The sequence below is a fragment of the Pleurodeles waltl genome, chromosome 4_2, assembly GCF_031143425.1.
Source record: "Pleurodeles waltl isolate 20211129_DDA chromosome 4_2, aPleWal1.hap1.20221129, whole genome shotgun sequence".
Classification (NCBI taxonomy): domain Eukaryota; kingdom Metazoa; phylum Chordata; class Amphibia; order Caudata; family Salamandridae; genus Pleurodeles; species Pleurodeles waltl.
The window spans coordinates 283,908,226-283,926,510 of record NC_090443.1 but is presented as its reverse complement, the minus strand read 5'-3'; the positions used below and the strand labels follow the sequence as shown (position 1 = coordinate 283,926,510).

At 46.3% G+C, this 18,285-nt stretch overlaps 1 protein-coding gene across 2 annotated transcripts in view; it reads left to right on the top strand.

Moving 5' to 3' along the window:
• Positions 1-3,319, top strand: part of XPNPEP3 (X-prolyl aminopeptidase 3) — a 173,174-nt gene extending 169,855 nt beyond the window's left edge. Inside the window, exons 9-10 of one of the 2 annotated variants that reach the window (XM_069231141.1) lie at positions 1,166-1,286; positions 2,698-3,319. In XM_069231141.1, the coding sequence (XP_069087242.1) occupies positions 1,166-1,286; positions 2,698-2,870 (294 nt within the window). In that variant the 3' untranslated portion in view covers positions 2,871-3,319. The remainder of the gene's footprint in view (positions 1-1,165; positions 1,287-2,697) is intronic. The other variant, XM_069231142.1, reaches the window with a different exon arrangement.
• The last annotated feature ends 14,966 nt before the right edge of the window (positions 3,320-18,285 follow it).

The following is an 18,285-nucleotide window of genomic DNA, read 5'->3' as shown; positions in this document are numbered from 1 at the left end:
GTATGTTTAAAAATCCACTTTGATCATTGTTGGAGATGTGAATGTTGTTGCTTCATTAATAATTGGTGCATTGGTAGAGCTCTGCATTTTTGCAGTGAATGAATTGTGCATTGGCACAACTTTGGGTGTGTTTTTTTGACTGTAGGTCTAGCAGTGCATTGACCGCTTTTTACCACACTAACCAGTGGTGTACTGAGAGAGCTGTGGAGGTCTTTGCTGTTGGGTGGTGCATTGGCAAATCTAATGCTAGTTTTTACTGCACTCAGAACTAGGTGGCAGTTGTGGGTGCCTTTTGAAGCACTAACAGGTGGAGTATTGATATTGCTGTAGTGCTGTGTACTGCATTAATGATAGATAGCAGTACATGTATTTACTGCACTAGTGAGTAGTGATTTGAGAGCCCTGTGGATGGTTTCCACTGTAGAAACAAGCTGTGCATTGACACAACTGTGTGTAGTTTTTACTGCCCTAACACGCGGTGTATTGGCAGAATTAGGTAGGCTACTAACAAGTGATGCATTGACAGAGCTGTCAATGCTTTTACTCTACAAACGAGCAGTGCTTTCACTGAATTCTGTATGGTTTTTGCTTTAAGTCTTTGAGAGAGCTGTGGATGAGGATTCCATTGTAGAGACAAGTGATGCACTGGCATAGCTGTACATGTTTTAATGCAGTGTCAGAGCCGTAGCTGGCTTTTGCCGTAGTAACAGTGTATGGACAGAGCTGTAAATGGTTTCATGCTCCAACAAGTGGACTTTTACAGGGATATGATACTTTTATACTGGCCTCCTCACTGGTGTGTCGAAAGCTGTGGATGACTTTTTACTGCACTAATGTGCTGTGCATTGACCGAAGTGTGAATATGTTTTACTGCAGTAGGGAGTGGTGCATTGACAGCCCTGTGGTTGAGTGTCAATGCACAGCTTGTTTCCACAATGAAAAAGGTATCCATGTTTTTACTACACTAATGAGCTGTGCATTGGTGTAACTGGAATCTCTGTACTGTAGGAAGAACAAGCACTTTGGTAGAGCTGTTATCTCAGTGCAGTATTTACAAGTAGGTGGGTGAATTTTAATGCACTAATGAGTTGTGCATTGGCAGAGCTGACCAGTCTCAGTACAGCGAAAAAGCCAGCACTGTATTGACCAGGTCGATTTCTTTCAGGCGGTCCGCAGGTTCTGCCCTCACCATATTGGCCATTATCTGGGGATGGATGTCCACGACACCCCAGAGGTGTCCAGATCGCTACCTTTGAGGCCTGGCATGGTCATCACCATCGAACCAGGTAGGTGATTCCAACGTAAAGAGGCAGAATCGGGAACAGCAGTAATAATTCTCCATAAGCTGTAGTTTTGCCCTGAGTGTATTGAATGTTCTTTAGGGGAAGGCTGTAGGCATACTTTCTGGGCACAGTGCAGAGTTATGTGAATGTCTAGAGTTGGAAACAATAGAAAGATGGGGTTGAGAACAGGAAAAAATCTGTCAACAGTAAAGGGAGGATCAAAGATGGTTCAACAGACAACCACTAAAGGTCAGAATGTACGTGAATGGAAATAAATTAGAAAGCTTACACACACCCTCCATCATTGGGTTGATGTAACAGGAAAATGTCCACCTTAGACGACTTCTATTCCTGAAGGACACAAAGCTGACCACTGATGAGCTAACACAGGGTGAGGGAATGGAAATACAAAGTTGTCTTGTTGTATAGGAACCAATCGATGCACAAAGCAAAGTATCTCGAAACACACTGTAAGAAGAAGGGCGCTAACGAGAGGCATTATATGATAGAGCAGCACCATAAACAACGATAAACAGGCCTTCCAGATGAATGGAGATGGAGGGGCAGCAGTGTTTCCAAGAAAACTGAGGCTGAAACTGGAAAACGCAATGCAAGGTAAAGTAAGCCTCTGGGAGTGGAGATTATGTGCTCCGTTTGAAAATGTAAACAAACATTCACTTGCATTACAGAATTGATAGTTTTGACACCATGCTCAATGCCACACACAACACAGTAGGGAGATATATTGAGGGGCATAACATTGTGCGATTCTGAATTCTAGCAAAGGCGTGCACGGAAAGCCTTAATAAAGCAGCCCGAAGGGTGCAATTGGAGGCCGAGAATAAAGTAAATCCTTCACAGAGGACAGGATTAGTGTCTTGAGGCTCACGGGTAGGAGGGAAGAGGGCCGAAATCAGTAGTCTGTTTTCATTAGGCATAAATGGCAGCATTTATAAAAATTGCCCAAATGCACTCACTCCAGACACGATCATAAAGCAGTAGGGAGAAGCAAGTCTGCAAGGGCTTCTAGATACACCTGCAAGGTGCATCTTTTGGGAATGCAGTAGCAGGCTGGGACTGTTAATTCAGAGAACTCGAGTTTTAAGTGAAGATGTCTGAAACAGGTAGCATATTGGGAATTAAAATTCATGGAAGAATGACTGATGGCAAGACAGCCTGTAGGCTTATGTATGGAAACTCAGATCACATGGCTCTGCAGAGCGGCGCATACTTGATGGGATAATGTTAGGTCAGGCGGTGTGGTTATTAGACATAGTAATCACCATAAACGCATTCAAGGTGCACTCTTTAATGGTGGAGGGGAGGTGGCATTTGATTGGTTCTGTTATTGAAGACTGGGACATACTCCATTCGCCTCTCCTTATCCTTTTCCTCCTACTGCCTCATTCTACAGGTATTTACGTAGCAGAGCATGACCCTGCAGCCCCCAAGAGGTTCCGTGGCATGGGGGTGCGCATTGAGGATGATGTGCTTATCACTGAGGATGCTCCACTAGTTCTGTCTTCTGACTGCCCCAAAGAGATCTATGACCTGGAGCAGATCTGTGCCCGAAGTTCGCAAGCCTGACCTCACACTTTTGGTGATGACTCTCAGTCCTGAACGTGAGGAATGGGGACAAGCAGAACCCACCAATCCAAACTATGAACATGCACAAGACAGAAAGATGTACTCTGATTCCTCTGACCACCGCGCACAGACTTATAAAATGTTTATATTTTTTTCCTATTTATCAACTGTTTCCTCTGCAAAATACGTATCCCAAGAGATCTGTTTACACTTGAGACACATAAGTGTTTAGAATCTTTCACCCAGAATTACTCAGCGAGTAGGAATGGGAGCTAGTGTTTCCGGGCGCTGATTCAAGTGTTAATTGCCTTAACTGCAAGCCCTGCCTCTTCCTATCTGGACAGACAGATGTGGTCAACACAGGCAGCTGAGAATTTTTATCTATAAACGTTTGCAGTGTTTGGATTGTGCACAAAGTGATAATAAAGGTGAGTTTTGAAATTGAAGAAGCTTTGTATACTTGAGCAGGAAGGTGTGACCTCTGCAAATATCACAGTTTTTTACTTTAAATGTTGCTTGTGGGTGCATATGGCCGGGCCCCCATCTGCCAGCTGTTGAAAGTGGAACAGGATGCTTGTTGGATGTTCATTATACAGCGTGGATAACGCTGAAGTACTGTGCATGTCCTCAGACTTGGAAATTGACTGGGAGTTACATCAGCAGCTATCCATGTGGCCTGAGGTGAACTTGGCTCCACCAACTGGTGCATGACATCTTTCATCTGTTATCTGCCACAAGAAGGGTGTAACAATGAAAATGTTTAGGGAGTTAACTATTCCCTTAATGGAAGAGTGCTCAACGTGGCTACGAGGGCCTGGCCATGGTAGATCTTCAGGATGTTATGTGAATTAAAAAAGTGAGCTAATAAATGTTTTGAAGCTTACATTTGAAAAACTAAATGTCTTAAAATGATTAGTGTAGGAATGGGTATTATTATGTGGGGTGGACAAGTGTCCACTTTAAAGATGGGGCCACCACCTGCTCAAATCACACAAATTAAATAAAATTAACCTGAGCTCAGTCCTGGGTAATGTGAGACAAAGCAGTTGGGCTTAAATCAAAGGCAGCATGTAAAGTATTTAAGCAGTGCATGCACTGTGGAAAACGTTGCAGAAAGTCCTCTAAAAATCTACAACCAATTTCATTTTTGTTGTGTCCCTGTAGCCATGCAGATGATCATCCACCTGACCTGCGGAATCCACTTCTTCTGTTCTAGGTACAATAGAGAGCGAGTCCAGCCCGTCAGGACTTCTCTCAAGTTACAGGCAGCAGGTTCAGCCCCCTTTTTATTGTCTGCAGGGCCAGTGGATGTGCCTTGTGGTGCCACATTTTATGCCTGGCACCAGCTAGTGGGCAGAGGTGACTCCTGAACATTCCGTAACCAATGGAGTAAAATATCTGGGGGCAACCCAATCCACTTTTTACACATTTTCTTTTTTTTTGTTCTACTGCACTCACTCTCAAAATCCAAGATGGGGGAAACCCTTCCCTACTAATGCAAATACTTTGTATCTACTCAGTAGTGTGGCCAGGGTAAGGAGCAGTCCCCTCCTCTGTAGTCACTCAAAACCAGTTTTGGGGGTAGCATTCCTCCCACTGAGTTTGTTGCCAGCCTTTCTGATGGATACAACTACCTGTGGATTCCTCACCTCATGAATACTCCCATGGCGCCAGCATTCGACGGAAATCTTCTTACTAGTCTCTGCACGTCGACGAGGACGTCACTATAGCCCACGCGACGCCGTCTGACGTCATACAGGCAATAAGAGGTCCTCGACGACGTGCGGACGTCAGTTCCCTTTTTTCCGTGCATTCGAAACGGTTATCTTCGAGGGAGCAACTGTTACTCTTGCGGTTACAGTGTATATCTTGCTGCGTAGTCTTTCGCTGTGGAAATAATGTCGCAGAGAAAGTCTGGATTTAAGCCTTGTCGTGAGTGTGGAGGCAAGATGTCGGTGACGGATCCTCATTCCGATTGCCTTTGGTGTTTGAGCTCCGACCACGACGTCTCGACTTGTGATTCATGTCAGCACATGAATCCAAAGGCCCTCAAGGAACGTGAGGCGAAGCTGTTTATGGCCAAGTCAAAGGAGAAACATCACAAGAAGTCTTCTTCCCCAAGACATCGGCGTCATCGAGACTCCCGGCGCCGTAGAGAATCTCGGCGTCATTCAAAGGAGACTCGTTCCAGGTCTCCGGATCGGCGCCGAAGGACATGGGAGGTCAGTCCCACGGTTACGCCGCATCCTTCGACGCCGTTGCCCTCTCCGGCGTCTCCAACTTCACCTGGACAGGCGTCGGTGATTGAGGTATTGGAGCCTCAAGTGTTTTCTCCGGCGCAGACGCCGAGGCCGGCGTCGGGGTCGCCTCCGAGACAGGCACCCCAGTATCCGGCTTTTCCCACCCCTGGAGCCGATAGTTCCGCATTCTTGAATGCGATGTATGCCATCTTCCAACAGATGGCTCCAGGGGGTGCTCCGGCTGGGCCTTTGGCCTTTTCTTTGGGTGATCCTGCGCCTCTTCGGCCGGCACCCTTTATGCCCTTTCTCCCGTTTGGGAACGTGGGCTCGGCGCCAGTGTCGGCGCCGGTGGCTGCTCCGGTGGCTTCAGAAGGATTGGCCCCGGGGATTTCCATCCCGTCGACGTCGGGATTTCGGCCTGTGACTCCGGTGGGTCCATCTGCTTCAGCTGCTCTTCCGTCGGCGCCGAAGTTACCTGTGGCGCCGGATGCGGCGTCGGTGGCTTCTGAAGATCGACGCCGATCTTCGACTTCGGCGGAGGCATTGTCGACTCCGCGTATTGAGCAACGACTTCATTCAAGGAGACGTGCTCTCCGTGTATTAGAAGAGCAGGAGTACCAACGAGCCCTAGAGGAAGGAGAGCTAGAGGACTCCGGTGATGGGCTGCGTGGACTGGAGTCGGCCAGTGGGCTGGACACTTCCCCTGAGTGGGACCTTTCGTCCCCGGGGGAATATACTGAGGAGGCTGCTTCCTTTCATGCAGTGGTACGGAAGACAGCTAGTTTTTTGGACCTGCCTTTGCCGGTGGTGGAGGCAAAACAAAACCTTTTGACAGAGGTGTTACATCCGGCCTCAGCCGCGGCGGAGCCTCTGTTACCATTTAATGACGCTCTGCTGGATCCGGTGTTAGAGGTGTGGAAGAGGCCGGCATCTTCCCCAGCAGTTCACAGAGCCGTGGCCAGGAGGTATCGGACGGCTCCAACTGACCCTGGTTTCCTATCTAGGCACCCTACGCCGGAGAGCTTGGTGGTGCAGGCCTCCTGTTCGTCCAAGTCAGCGCCTGGTTCTTTTCCGACGGTGCCTGGGGACAGAGATTCAAAGAAGCTAGAGGCGCAGTCGAAGAAGATTTTTTCGTCCTGCAGTCTGGCGTTAAAAGCCACCAATGCAACCTGTATCCTGGGGAGGTATATTCATGCTCTGATGGATGACATTTCCTCTTCGTTTACAGAGCTTCCCCAGGGTCTTTTGGATCTTGTCTCAAATGCCCAGGCTGCTGCGACCCAAATTATCCAGACGGGACTGGATACCACCGACTCGGTAGCCAGGGCAATGGGCACAACTGTGGTGGCAAGGAGACAGGCCTGGCTCCGTAACTCGGGATTTTCGGCAGATGTACAGTCCACATTGTTGGATCTCCCGTTTGATGGGGACAAACTGTTTGGAGCTAAGGCTGATTCGGCCTTGGAACGTTTTAAGGAAAGCAGGGCCACGGCTAAGTCGTTAGGGCTCCAAGCTCCTTCTTCCACGGCCTCTTCCAGATTCTTCAGGAGGTTTCGTGGATTTGGGCATGGCTCTTCCTCCTCTTCCTTTCGGGGGAGATATCAGCAACCTGCTTCTTCCCATCCATATAGATCTTTCAGGGGGAGAGGTAGGGTCCGCACCAGAGGAGCCTCTCAGCAGCACTCTGCCTCTTCCTCATCCTCTGGCGGGGTGCAGCAGGGGAAGCAGCCTTAGGCTTCCACCATTTCCCACTCACTCCTCTCCTGTAGGGGGAAGATTACAGCATTTTCTCACCAAATGGAAGACTGTTACATCGGACGCTTGGGTTCTCAGTGTTGTGGGAAAAGGCTACACCCTTCCCTTTCGGGAGTTCCCGCCCCTCATCCCGCCCCGCCCTTCGTATTGTTCAGAAGAACACCTCCTGTTGCTAGAACAGGAGGTGCAAGTCCTCCTTTCAAAGGGCGCGGTGGAGTTGGTCCCGGAGCAGGAAAGGGGTCGAGGAGTTTACTCAAGGTATTTCCTGATTCCCAAGAAGGATGGTCGTTTGAGACCAATTCTGGACCTGAGGATCTTGAATTGGTTCCTCAAGCATGAAAAGTTCAAGATGCTGATCCTTGCACAGGTGCTTTTGGTGTTGAACATGGAAGACTGGATGGTGTCTGTCGACTTTCAGGATGCTTACTTTCCTATCCCGATACTCAAGTCACACAGGAAGTATCTCCGGTTTGTGGTGGGATCGCAACACTATCAGTTTGCGGTCCTTCCGTTTGGTCTTACTTCAGCACCTCGAGTCTTCACGAAGGTGATGTCGGTGGTTGCGGCAGAACTCAGAAGGAAGGGGATAGCAGTATTCCCTTACTTGGACGACTGGTTGATCAAAGCCAAGTCCCCGGAGCTTGTGTCGCATCATCTGCAGTCAACAACCCAGTTGTTGTTCGACCTGGGTTTTTCGGTGAACGAGCCCAAATCTCACCTAGAGCCCTCTCAGCGCCTCCTGTTCATAGGGGCAGTACTGGATACAACATTGGGTCGGGCCTTTCCTCCGCCTCAGCGGATTCAAGATATTCAGGATTTGGTTCCAATGTTTCGAAATGGAGCGGTAGTTCCAGTCCTCAAGGTCCTTCGTCTGCTCGGTCTTTTTGCCTCCTGCATTCTGTTGGTCACGCATGCTCGCTGGCACATGAGGGCTCTTCAGTGGTGCCTCCGAAGGCAGTGGTCTCAACACAGAGGGGATCTAGAGGGTACTGTCAAGATCTCCAGAGATGCTGCTGTGGATTTGAAGTGGTGGATTGCAAGCAACAATCTTTCACAAGGAAAGCCGTTCCAGCAGTCGCCACCAGTGGCCACAGTCATAACGGATGCTTCCACTCTAGGGTGGGGAGCTCATCTGGGGGATCTGGAGATCAAAGGTCTTTGGTCTCCAGAGGAACAGATGTTTCATATCAATCTGTTAGAGTTACGGGCTGTACGTCTGGCTCTCAAGGCCTTCCTCCCTTCCCTTCGTGGTCAGTCGGTACAGGTCCTAACGGACAATACTACCACGATGTGGTACATAAACGAGCAGGGAGGAGTGGGGTCGTACCTTCTCTGCAGAGAAGCTCTTCGACTATGGTCCTGGGCAAAGGACCATCGGATTTGCTTGATAGCAAACCATCTGGCCGGAGTTTTGAACGTGCGTGCGGACAGTCTCAGTCGCCACTTCTCGGCAGACCACGAGTGGCGTCTCCATCCAGATCAAGTCCGTTTAATCTTCCAGAGGTGGGGGTTTCCTCGGGTAGATCTGTTCGCCACTCGAGAGAACGCGCATTGTCCGTTGTTCTGCAGCCTTCAGTATCCGATGCAGGGAGCGTTGGGGGACGCGTTTCAAATAACCTGGTGCGGCCAGTTGCTTTACGCGTTTCCTCCCATACCCTTGATTCCTCGAGTATTGAGGAAGATTCGCCAAGACCGGGCTCTAGTAATTTTAATAGCTCCGGATTGGCCAAGGAGGGTGTGGTACTCCGACCTTCTCCAACTCTCAATGTGCCCGCCGCTCCGTCTCCCTTTCAGGGCAGACCTCCTCTCGCAGTCGCAGGGGCAGGTTCTACACCCCAACCTCCAGAGTCTGCACCTACATGCCTGGAGATTGAACGGGGCAACCTGAGTTCCTTCTCTCTCCCGCCTGAGGTAGTGGATGTTATATTAGCGGCCAGGCGACACTCCACTAAATCTATCTACGCTAATAGGTGGTCTAAATTTGTTGCGTGGTGTGGAGAGAGGCAGATTGATCCTTTGCATGCTCATCTATCGGACGTTTTGTCTTTTGCTCTATCTCTGGCGCAGAAAGGTTGTGCAGTGGCTACCATTAAGGGTTATTTATCGGCCTTGTCAGCCTTCATATGTCTTCCAGACCAACCATCTTTATTTAAATCCCCTATTGTTATCAGATTCTTGAAAGGTCTTCTAAATCAATATCCTCCAAAGCCATTCGTTATGCCGCAATGGGATTTGTCCTTGGTCCTGACTTTCCTTATGGGGTCCCCTTTTGAACCTATGCATTCTTGCCCCTTGAGGTATTTGGTTTTAAAAACAGTCTTCCTGATAGCTATAACATCAGCAAGGAGAGTGAGTGAGTTGCAGGCCTTATCAGTAAAGCCCCCTTATACAACTTTTTATGGGGATAAGGTGGTGTTGAGGACCAAGGCTGCTTTCCTCCCGAAGGTTGTTTCACCCTTCCATTTGGCTCAGGCAATTACTTTGTCCACGTTCTATCCTCCGCCTCATCCTTCCAAAGAGGAAGAAAGACTGCACCGTCTGGATCCAAAGAGAGCGTTGAGCTTCTTTATTGATAGAACAAAGGATTTCAGGCTGGAGGATCAGCTGTTTATTGGATACGTGGGCAAGAGGAGAGGAAAGGCAGTCCACAAGAGAACACTATCCAGGTGGGTTGTTCTTTGCATTAAAATATGTTACTCTTTGGCAAAGAAGGATCCTCCTGAGGGCATTAGAGCTCATTCCACCAGAGCTAAGTCGGCCACTTCGGCCTTGGCCAGGGGTGTTCCTGTGGTCGACATCTGCAAGGCCGCAACTTGGTCATCCCTTCACACTTTTGCAAAACATTACTGTTTGGATTCTGAGGTTAGAAGGGACGGCCATTTTGCACGGTCAGTGCTGCAGGATTTCTTGGTTTGACCATTTAGGCACCCACCGCCGGGCGTGGTACTGCTTTGGGACTCTATTCATGAGGTGAGGAATCCACAGGTAGTTGTATCCATCAGAAGAACGAGTTACTTACCTTCGGTAACGACTTTTCTGGTGGATACATTAGCTACCTGTGGATTCCTCACGGTCCCACCCGCCTCCCCGTTGCCTTTCTGGTCTTACCAAGTAATCCTTGAGTGCGCTCCTCTTGGTCTTTGAGGGTGCAATAGATGTGTATATAATATATTTATATATATGTATATATGTATATATCTTTGTGTATATACTTGGTGTGTGTATATATTTTAAAAGAGAAAGTTTTATATATATATTTATATAAAAAGATTTACAGTTATTCATACAATGTTGTGTATTTTTACAATATAATGGGATGTTGCCTTGCTCTTTCATTGCATTGCCTGGTTGTTCTCATGCACGTAAAAAATGATTGGTACTGACGTCCGCACGTCGTCGAGGACCTCTTATTGCCTGTATGACGTCAGACGGCGTCGCGTGGGCTAGAGTGACGTCCTCGTCGACGTGCAGAGACTAGTAAGAAGATTTCCGTCGAATGCTGGCGCCATGGGAGTATTCATGAGGTGAGGAATCCACAGGTAGCTAATGTATCCACCAGAAAAGTCGTTACCGAAGGTAAGTAACTCGTTCGTCTGGGAGTACAATAGCTGGGGGCTTTCCAAGTGTCATGTAACATCTGCGTCTGGCAGGACAGACCTGTTTGAAGTTAATTAAGTTCTTGGGCCCACCACAACCCACTGGTCTTCTAGCCAGGAGAAGAAAACACCTCTCCACTCCCAGACGACTGTCTCTGCTGCTCTGGGAGCAATTTACACACCTCTTTCACACTGAATTAAGGGGAAGTATAGGCTGAGTAGTTGCCTGAGAGCTAATGCAAATTAGCATGTTGCAGGGAAGATAAAGGTAACTTTCTAAAAGTTAAATTTCCAATATATTTAATAAAAATCCAACTTTGCCATTAAATTAGATTTTTATTAAATGTAAAAAAATAAAATCTGAATGTGGTTTGCACCTAGGCAAAAGTTATAGATGAAATTGTAAAATGTATACTTAGCCTTTTCCTATGTGCCAGCTATAGTGTGATCATCGGTGACAATGCAGTTTTTGGCCTAGTCACTTGGGGAACATGTATTTTCCAAAGAAAAAATTAAAAAGAGGTTCCACTTCTCAATATTAGGCACTGTCACTTGTGGGCAGCAAGGTGCACTGGGGTGGGCTTGGTTGATGTTTGAAATCAGATTTTCCTACCTATCAAAAGCATGGTTTTAGCAGGTCTGGGCAGCAGAGTTCAAGCTGCTTCAGTCAGGCTACTCATGAGAGGCCTGAACCCATGTTTTCACTGCCACTGTTGTGGATGACACAATAGGTGCTGCAGTTCACAAGTTTTTACTGAGGTAAAGTTCCTATAATGAGAGCATTCACACATGTATTGAAAAGTTATATTTAATAGTCTATAAGTGCCTAAATATTTAACATATAGAATGACTCACTTGGTCAATACATGTTTGAATAGGAGAAATGTAAACGATTGACGTACATGTGCAAAACAATGTAGTCAATAAGCTGTGAACAAAACAAACCAAAAAAAAATCAGTTAAAATGGGGGTACATTCACTAACCACAATCATACACTAGTTATACATTAGTGACAGAAATGTAAGTCAGTTGAAATTGCATGCAACATTTGTATGATCGTTCATACTTGAGAAATAGCTGGATTCCGTTTACTAATTGCCTGTACATTTATGTATGACTGCATTGCCTACAGTGTAACTGTTGACCCCTAAATGATCCTAAGTTAAAAATAAAAAATACTTTTTGTGTACATCCGATATGAATGGTAAAATGGGTGGAAAAAAGTACTACAAACATGCATGTGTAGTAAAAGCACTCATTTTGACATGGTTAGCCCCCCACTTTTTACCAAGTTTCTGATGTGGGTTTGACTGTCAGTGCACTGGGTCCCTGCTATCCAGGTCCCCAGTGCCTCTTTCCCCAAAACTGCACAGTTAGTTTTGCACAATTGGCAAACTCTGTAGCTACCACTGTAAATCCCTAGTAAATGGTACCCCTTGTACCTAAGGCCTGGGGTACTACGGAAGGTCTCCGAGGGCTGCAGCACCAATTGTGCCACCCTCATTGACCCCTCACATGACCCACGCAGTGCTGCCTTTGCAGACTGCATGGTTTGGTGCAGGCTAAATTGAAAACACATACTTACACCCCCCTTTATGCCAGGTCCCTTATGCATGTGCCAGGTGCAGGTCACCCTTAAGGCAAGATGCGTCCAGGCACATGTGAGGGCATATATGCATGAACAGAAATGCCCCTGCTATGTCTCTTTCAATTCTGAGACATAGTGAGTGCACAGGGGAAGCCATTTTAAATGCATGTACTGGACACTGGCCTTTACGAGTTCCCCAGCTACACCATGGCTTCTCTGAATCCTGGCATGTTTGGTATCAAACATTTCAGAATAATAAACCCTCACTGACACTAGTGATGGATTTATTATTAAAGGCACACAAGAGGGTACCTTAGAGGTGCCCCCCAGAAAACCTACCAGGTACTAGTGTGCTGACTGACTGGTCCAGACCAGTTTAGCCACCACAGATGGGTTTCTGGCCCCCAAGGTGATAGCCAGCGCTCTCGAGGGCCTGAGACAAAGGCCTACATTGGACAGAGGTGTGACCTCCTCTCCCAGGCAGGATGGACATTCGGAGCAGGGATCTTCAAAGGACTTGCCACCTTTGTGATGCGGCCCTGGTCTCTCCAGATGGTGGAGATGACCAACCCCCCCTGTCCTGATCCCACTTTTGGCAACAGCACAGGTGGGAAAATTAGATTAGGAGGAGTGCCCACTTCATGCCAGTCCACCACCCCTTAGGTGGATAAGCTGAAGTGGATACTACTTTTTAAATTCCTCCATCTTGCTTGGAAGGAATTACGTATCTAGGGTTAGGGTTATGCCCACTTCCCAGCAGAAGTGGTCATAAGAAGAGTGTAGTCACCTTCAAGGTGGTCAGCCCATTGACTACTGCCTGGCACTCCCAGTAATGCCCCTAAATAGAGTATTTAGGTGGCACCCCTTAACCCTAGAAGTCAGATTTCGACAACCCAGACGAAGAAGAGTTACACCCGCAGAAGAGGAGAAGAAGAAGCAGCTGATTTGGAACTAGCCGTTCCAGCCTGCCTGCTGGCCTCGAAGGATCCTGCACAAGAAGCTAACTCATCCAGCCTTCAATAAAGACGCAAGTCTCCTGTGGGCCCCGGAGTTGCCCTACAACAGAAACTCCAGCGAAAAGACTCTGCAGCTGCTGGAACCCCAGAAACACAACACTAGAAGTGACCTCTGCACCCGATGTCCACGACCTGAGGTGAAGCCAACAGACTGTGCCAATGTTGATCCCCGCTGCTTAGAGACCGAGTCCAGTGTGGTCTCACCCATCTTGGGCTCACTAGAGACACCTACAGCCTCTACCTGCAGGCCCCCTCTCCCACAGGCTTTTTGAGAGAAAACCTGACAGCTCTAGCAATCACTGCACCAATGACCCCTGACCACAGCTGAAGTGGGTCACCAGTGTCAACGATGTCCCCCGGATCCTAAGAGCTCATGTCCACCCTAAGGCCAACCCCTGCCGGACTCCCCCACGACGCATGCAGCCTCAACACACAGGACCTTCTGATTGCAACTGCTCCCTGACGTGAAAACCTCACCCCTAAAGACCCCCCTGCATCCTTTGCCACTGGGCCTAGGAAAAGAGGACCAAAGGGGCACCTACGTCCCGAACACCCCAAGTCTACTACCTACCTGTTTGTTATCCCTGACTGGCTTCCCAGCCAGAGCCTGCAAGCCTGTTTGTCACTGGCCAAACTCCCATAGGAAACGATTAGGCACCTGAGGGTTTACTGCACCTGGCTGCTCCAGTGCTGCCCGGTGTGACCTGTTGGTGGTGTTATGCTCAGTGCCCAGGACTTACCTTAACTCCCTGAGATTGGCTTTGTAAGTCCTCATGAACCCTGTGTGTGCTGAACATTGTTTTTCCTCCATAGAATAACATTAAGAGTACTCTGAAAATTGTAATACTTTTGAAACTGCAAAGTATTTATGTGTACAAGTCTACTTACCTGATTACGAAGTTCTCGGTTTTGAGACCTATATAAAAAGAATTGTTATTTTTCTAAATTGGTCTTGGATTTATTATTTGAGTTGTCTCATTTATTGCCTCTGTGAATACAACAAATGCTTAGCACTTCCCCCTGATAAGCCTAACTGCTCACCCACACTAACACAAACAGAGTATTTGTCTTATCTACTTTTGCCTCTGCAATACCAATTGGGGATCCACTGGACTCTCTGCACAGTGTACTTCGTTTTAGTCCACGATCTACAGAGTCAGCTTCCTACTGCAGCACACATGCGTCACAAAGAAATATAGGTTGCAGTGTACTTGCAGCAGATGTTGATGAGTTCCATCTGTACATGTACAACGTATTTAGAAGTAAGAGTAGTGAGTCATTGAGCAGGGACTGACTATTGGGAAGGAAAACATGTATCATGTTTCCGAATAACTTCGGACCACGTTGATCTGTTGAAAAATATATGGAGCAGGTTCTATGAAAAATTTGTCGGAGTTAAAACCAAACAAAAGCTTTTGCCTAAAAGTAAAATTGTTTGATCTTAGGAAGGCTAACCACAATTTGAGGGAGTGTCTGGTGTAGCTAATCAATAATTGGCGATTTTTGTAGGTAAAATAAGTCTGACGTACGCTTTGGGACAACAACCTTGATAAATAGAAGTGTTGGTATTTAACTAATAGCGGGACAAAAAAAATAGACAAACTAATTACAAATATCAGAAAACTTTGTGAAGTATTAAATCCTTGAAGCCTGGCAGATGCCACTCAACTTTTGTGAACCAAATAAATTGGTAAACTGTTGCAGCACCAGCTCAGACTTTCAGCTACTTTTAGCACAGAGGAAACATTTCTCCGAGATTAAAGAGAGATCCCGTGGGCAGCCCACAAGTGGCATTTAACTTTCCGTACCAGAGGTGTATTTCTGCACCATATACTCTAGCCCTATAGGGAAGTTAAGTGTGCCAAACAGGTTTTAAGCAAATGTCATCATATTTTAGGGATCAGAGCACATATACCGGGCACTGGGTAGCAGTGTCCCAGTGTTGAGTTCAAGATTACCTGCAGGTGTGTCTAAAAAGAAAAAATGAAAAACTTTGGGTGACCACCTAAAAAGGGTCACTTTGCAACAGTTAGTTTTGTGGAACATTTAAAATATCAGAACGATTAGAATTAGCGATAGAATTAGCAATCAGAATAGTCCATAGGCAAGGGTTAAGCTTAAGATGTCGATATTTTTGGGATATAGTGGTGTACTAAATGTCATTGTTTGTATAGCACTTTTCTACCTCTTGTCAAGCTTCCAAAGCACTCTTGAGGCCATTGGTAAGCAGATCGGGTTCAGAGGTGCGTAAATATGAGAAGGTTGTTCGTAGCAGCATCATCTGTTTATTAGTGCTCATGTCAGTGCTGAGAAAATGTAAAGCTTGGCCAGATATTTAGCATTTACTGCATCTTAGTCAAACAGTATTTTCTGCTAACAGCCTAGTTGCACTGTCTCTGTTGGCAACATCAGTGTAAAAAATAAAAAAAATAAAAAATAAAAACATAGTTATGAATGCTTTTTTGACTAAAGTGTAACTTTTGACCCCATCAATCAATAGGGTCCCTCTTAGGTGAAAACTAAAAGCAGAGGGAATACACCAAGCACTACTGCTGTTGCATACATACATTTTGGCTAAATAGGTATTATTATTTTGTTTTATTGTGTATAGGTAATTCAAACCATTACATGTCTGTTAAAACACATTACAAAAACAGTGCCATATAACATTCAGTAAGATTAACCTGAACCTGGCTAACAATTAAAACAGTGTCATATCAAGGTCAGTCAGGATGAACTGAACACAGAAATAAAATCAATCAAAGTAAATATTGGAAATCCACAGTAGTCAGCTTGAATAAAATCCCTTTATGCTTTATGTCCTGAATGACATGAATCTCTATACCTATTCAGGCAATAGAGTGCTTATCATACTGTGCAATTCACATGCATTAATGTGCGTGCTGTGCAGCTAGTGTAATACCTACCAGGTGAGCATGCCCTCTTTTGTGCTGACGCTCGGGCTATCATTGAGTTATTCACACATTCCTCATAAACACTCCCAACAGGCTAGAAAGTACTTGTCATAATACTTCCTCCAAAATACATTGTGCACAATCAAACCGTAGATTACTTTTTCCAAAGAGAAGTACACTTTTAGTCAGTGCTCTGGATTGACACGTTGTTCTGGGGCTTTCAATTGTCCCCGGAAGTGAGCGACAAAATCTCACTTTACGCGGATGACGTGTTGTTATTCTCAGACAGCCCAGAAATGTTGTGTCCCAGAGCTCTTAAAACCTTGCAGATATTCGGACGATATTTCGAGCTTCAGGTGAATACTCGGAAGTCCTTGATCTGTCCCATAGCTGGCCAGGGGATATGCCATGAATGGCGCCGATACCAGTACTCCAGTTGGCGTTTAAATATTTGGGAGTCTACGTGACAGACAATGCCAGCGGTCCTTTGGAAAAAAACATATTGTTCCAGTTGGACAGTCTCACGCAGGATGTTAAATTTTGATCTAGTCTCCCCTGTCTCTCATGGGGATCTCTGCCATCTTTAAAATGGTAACTCTTCCACGCCTCCTTTATCAATTACAGAATCATCCTTTTCTGTTTAGATAAGACCTTCTTTGTAAATGTAATAATGCAAATGAGAACATTGCTGTTGGGGGGGCTACCGTGAATAGCCTTGGGGACATGTTGTTGGCCAGTGTTTGTGGGTGGGATAGCTACCCTTGACATGCCCCTGTACTATTGGGCAGCACATCTGATGATAGTAAATGACTGGTGGTTTGCTGGATTTAATGATACAGCATATGCAGTGGAGGAGCTGGTGATGGGTCGTCAACATTTTCCACATTTACTCTTTGGCATGCCCTCTTTGGCAGGGATGCACCAGCCATGCAAGTAGTGCTGAGGATCTGGAACACAGTCATGAAGTCTATAGGATGGGCGGGTAGGCTGACGCTGGAGATCCTGCTGTGGAGGGGCACCAAACTTCCGCAAGTGCGACACTCCGCAGTTTCTCGGGAATTTATAGGTATCTCCACATTAGTTGGCATACTGCATAACGAGCAATGAAGTCCTTTCGAGACCTATGGTCCAAATATGAACTACACCAGACGCAATTCTTCTGTTATCTTCAACACTGCCATGCACTGCTGCCATCCCTGCAGGCGGCGGAAACCATTCCCAAGCCCACAAGCTGTCCGAGAATTACAAAATGCTTTAGCAGAATACGCCAAATCCTATGATGGGGGTGAAGAGGGCCGGGTCTAGTGGCATTCAGCTAGAACCACTTGCAGACCACCCATGGCCCTTCTTAGGAGACCGTCGCCAGCATGACTCTTAACACATGGTTCCTGGGAGGGGTGAGGGGGCCGAGTCATGCTTGGTGAGTAGATGGTGCTATAACATGCTGTTTTGTATTATTGTTCTGCTGCTTTGGGGTTTTGCTATATTTGTGGATGTGCACTGTGTGTTTGCTGTAAGTTGCGAGCCACCACTTGCGTTGTTGTAATAGCCCCAAAAAATAAATGTTTTGCAAACAGAAATCATAGCTAGTGCTCATGAGATAGCACTTTATACAATGGATGCGTCAGAGTATGGGGTGCTGAAAATACTAAGCAGAGTACAAAATTGTGATGTATATAAGACAAAACTAAAATTTGGCAATGAAAACCTTGTAAAACATAATGTGCTATACCGGGAGTAGATCTTAGGTGCTAAAATGATAATTAATAGATCTCACAGGCGCAAAGAGAAATGAAAATAGAGCAGGTAACACTTCTAATTATCTGGGCATTCAAATGTCATGAGGCCCTTGGAAACAGTTGTTTGTATGGTCTTATTATGTTCAGAAAACGACAGCAGTAACTTTACAAAGCCTAAATTCAGTGCTGTGTTGGTGGATTTCAAGCACTCAGTAACTGCAGCTCCCTACAGGTACGACCCCCCAGTTTACTTACGCACTTCCTCAGGTACTGCCTTTGTGCAGCTAAGAGGTTAGGATAAATACATAAAATATGTATTAACATTTCCTCAGCCTTACCACAGAGCCTGCATTTCAGATTTTCTGGGGCCTTCGACCATGGTGGCAGCCTGTCCAAAGTTTTAAGGGCCCCAAATCAATATTGTAAAAACGTACTTTTTAAAACCTGTGAATAGCACTCAGGCAAATAAGCCTGTAGGCCGGGGGATGAATAGTTGTTAATAATATGCCATGAATTTGCATGGTTGGCCATTTCACTTTCATCCTTCAGCCTCAACAGCCTACAA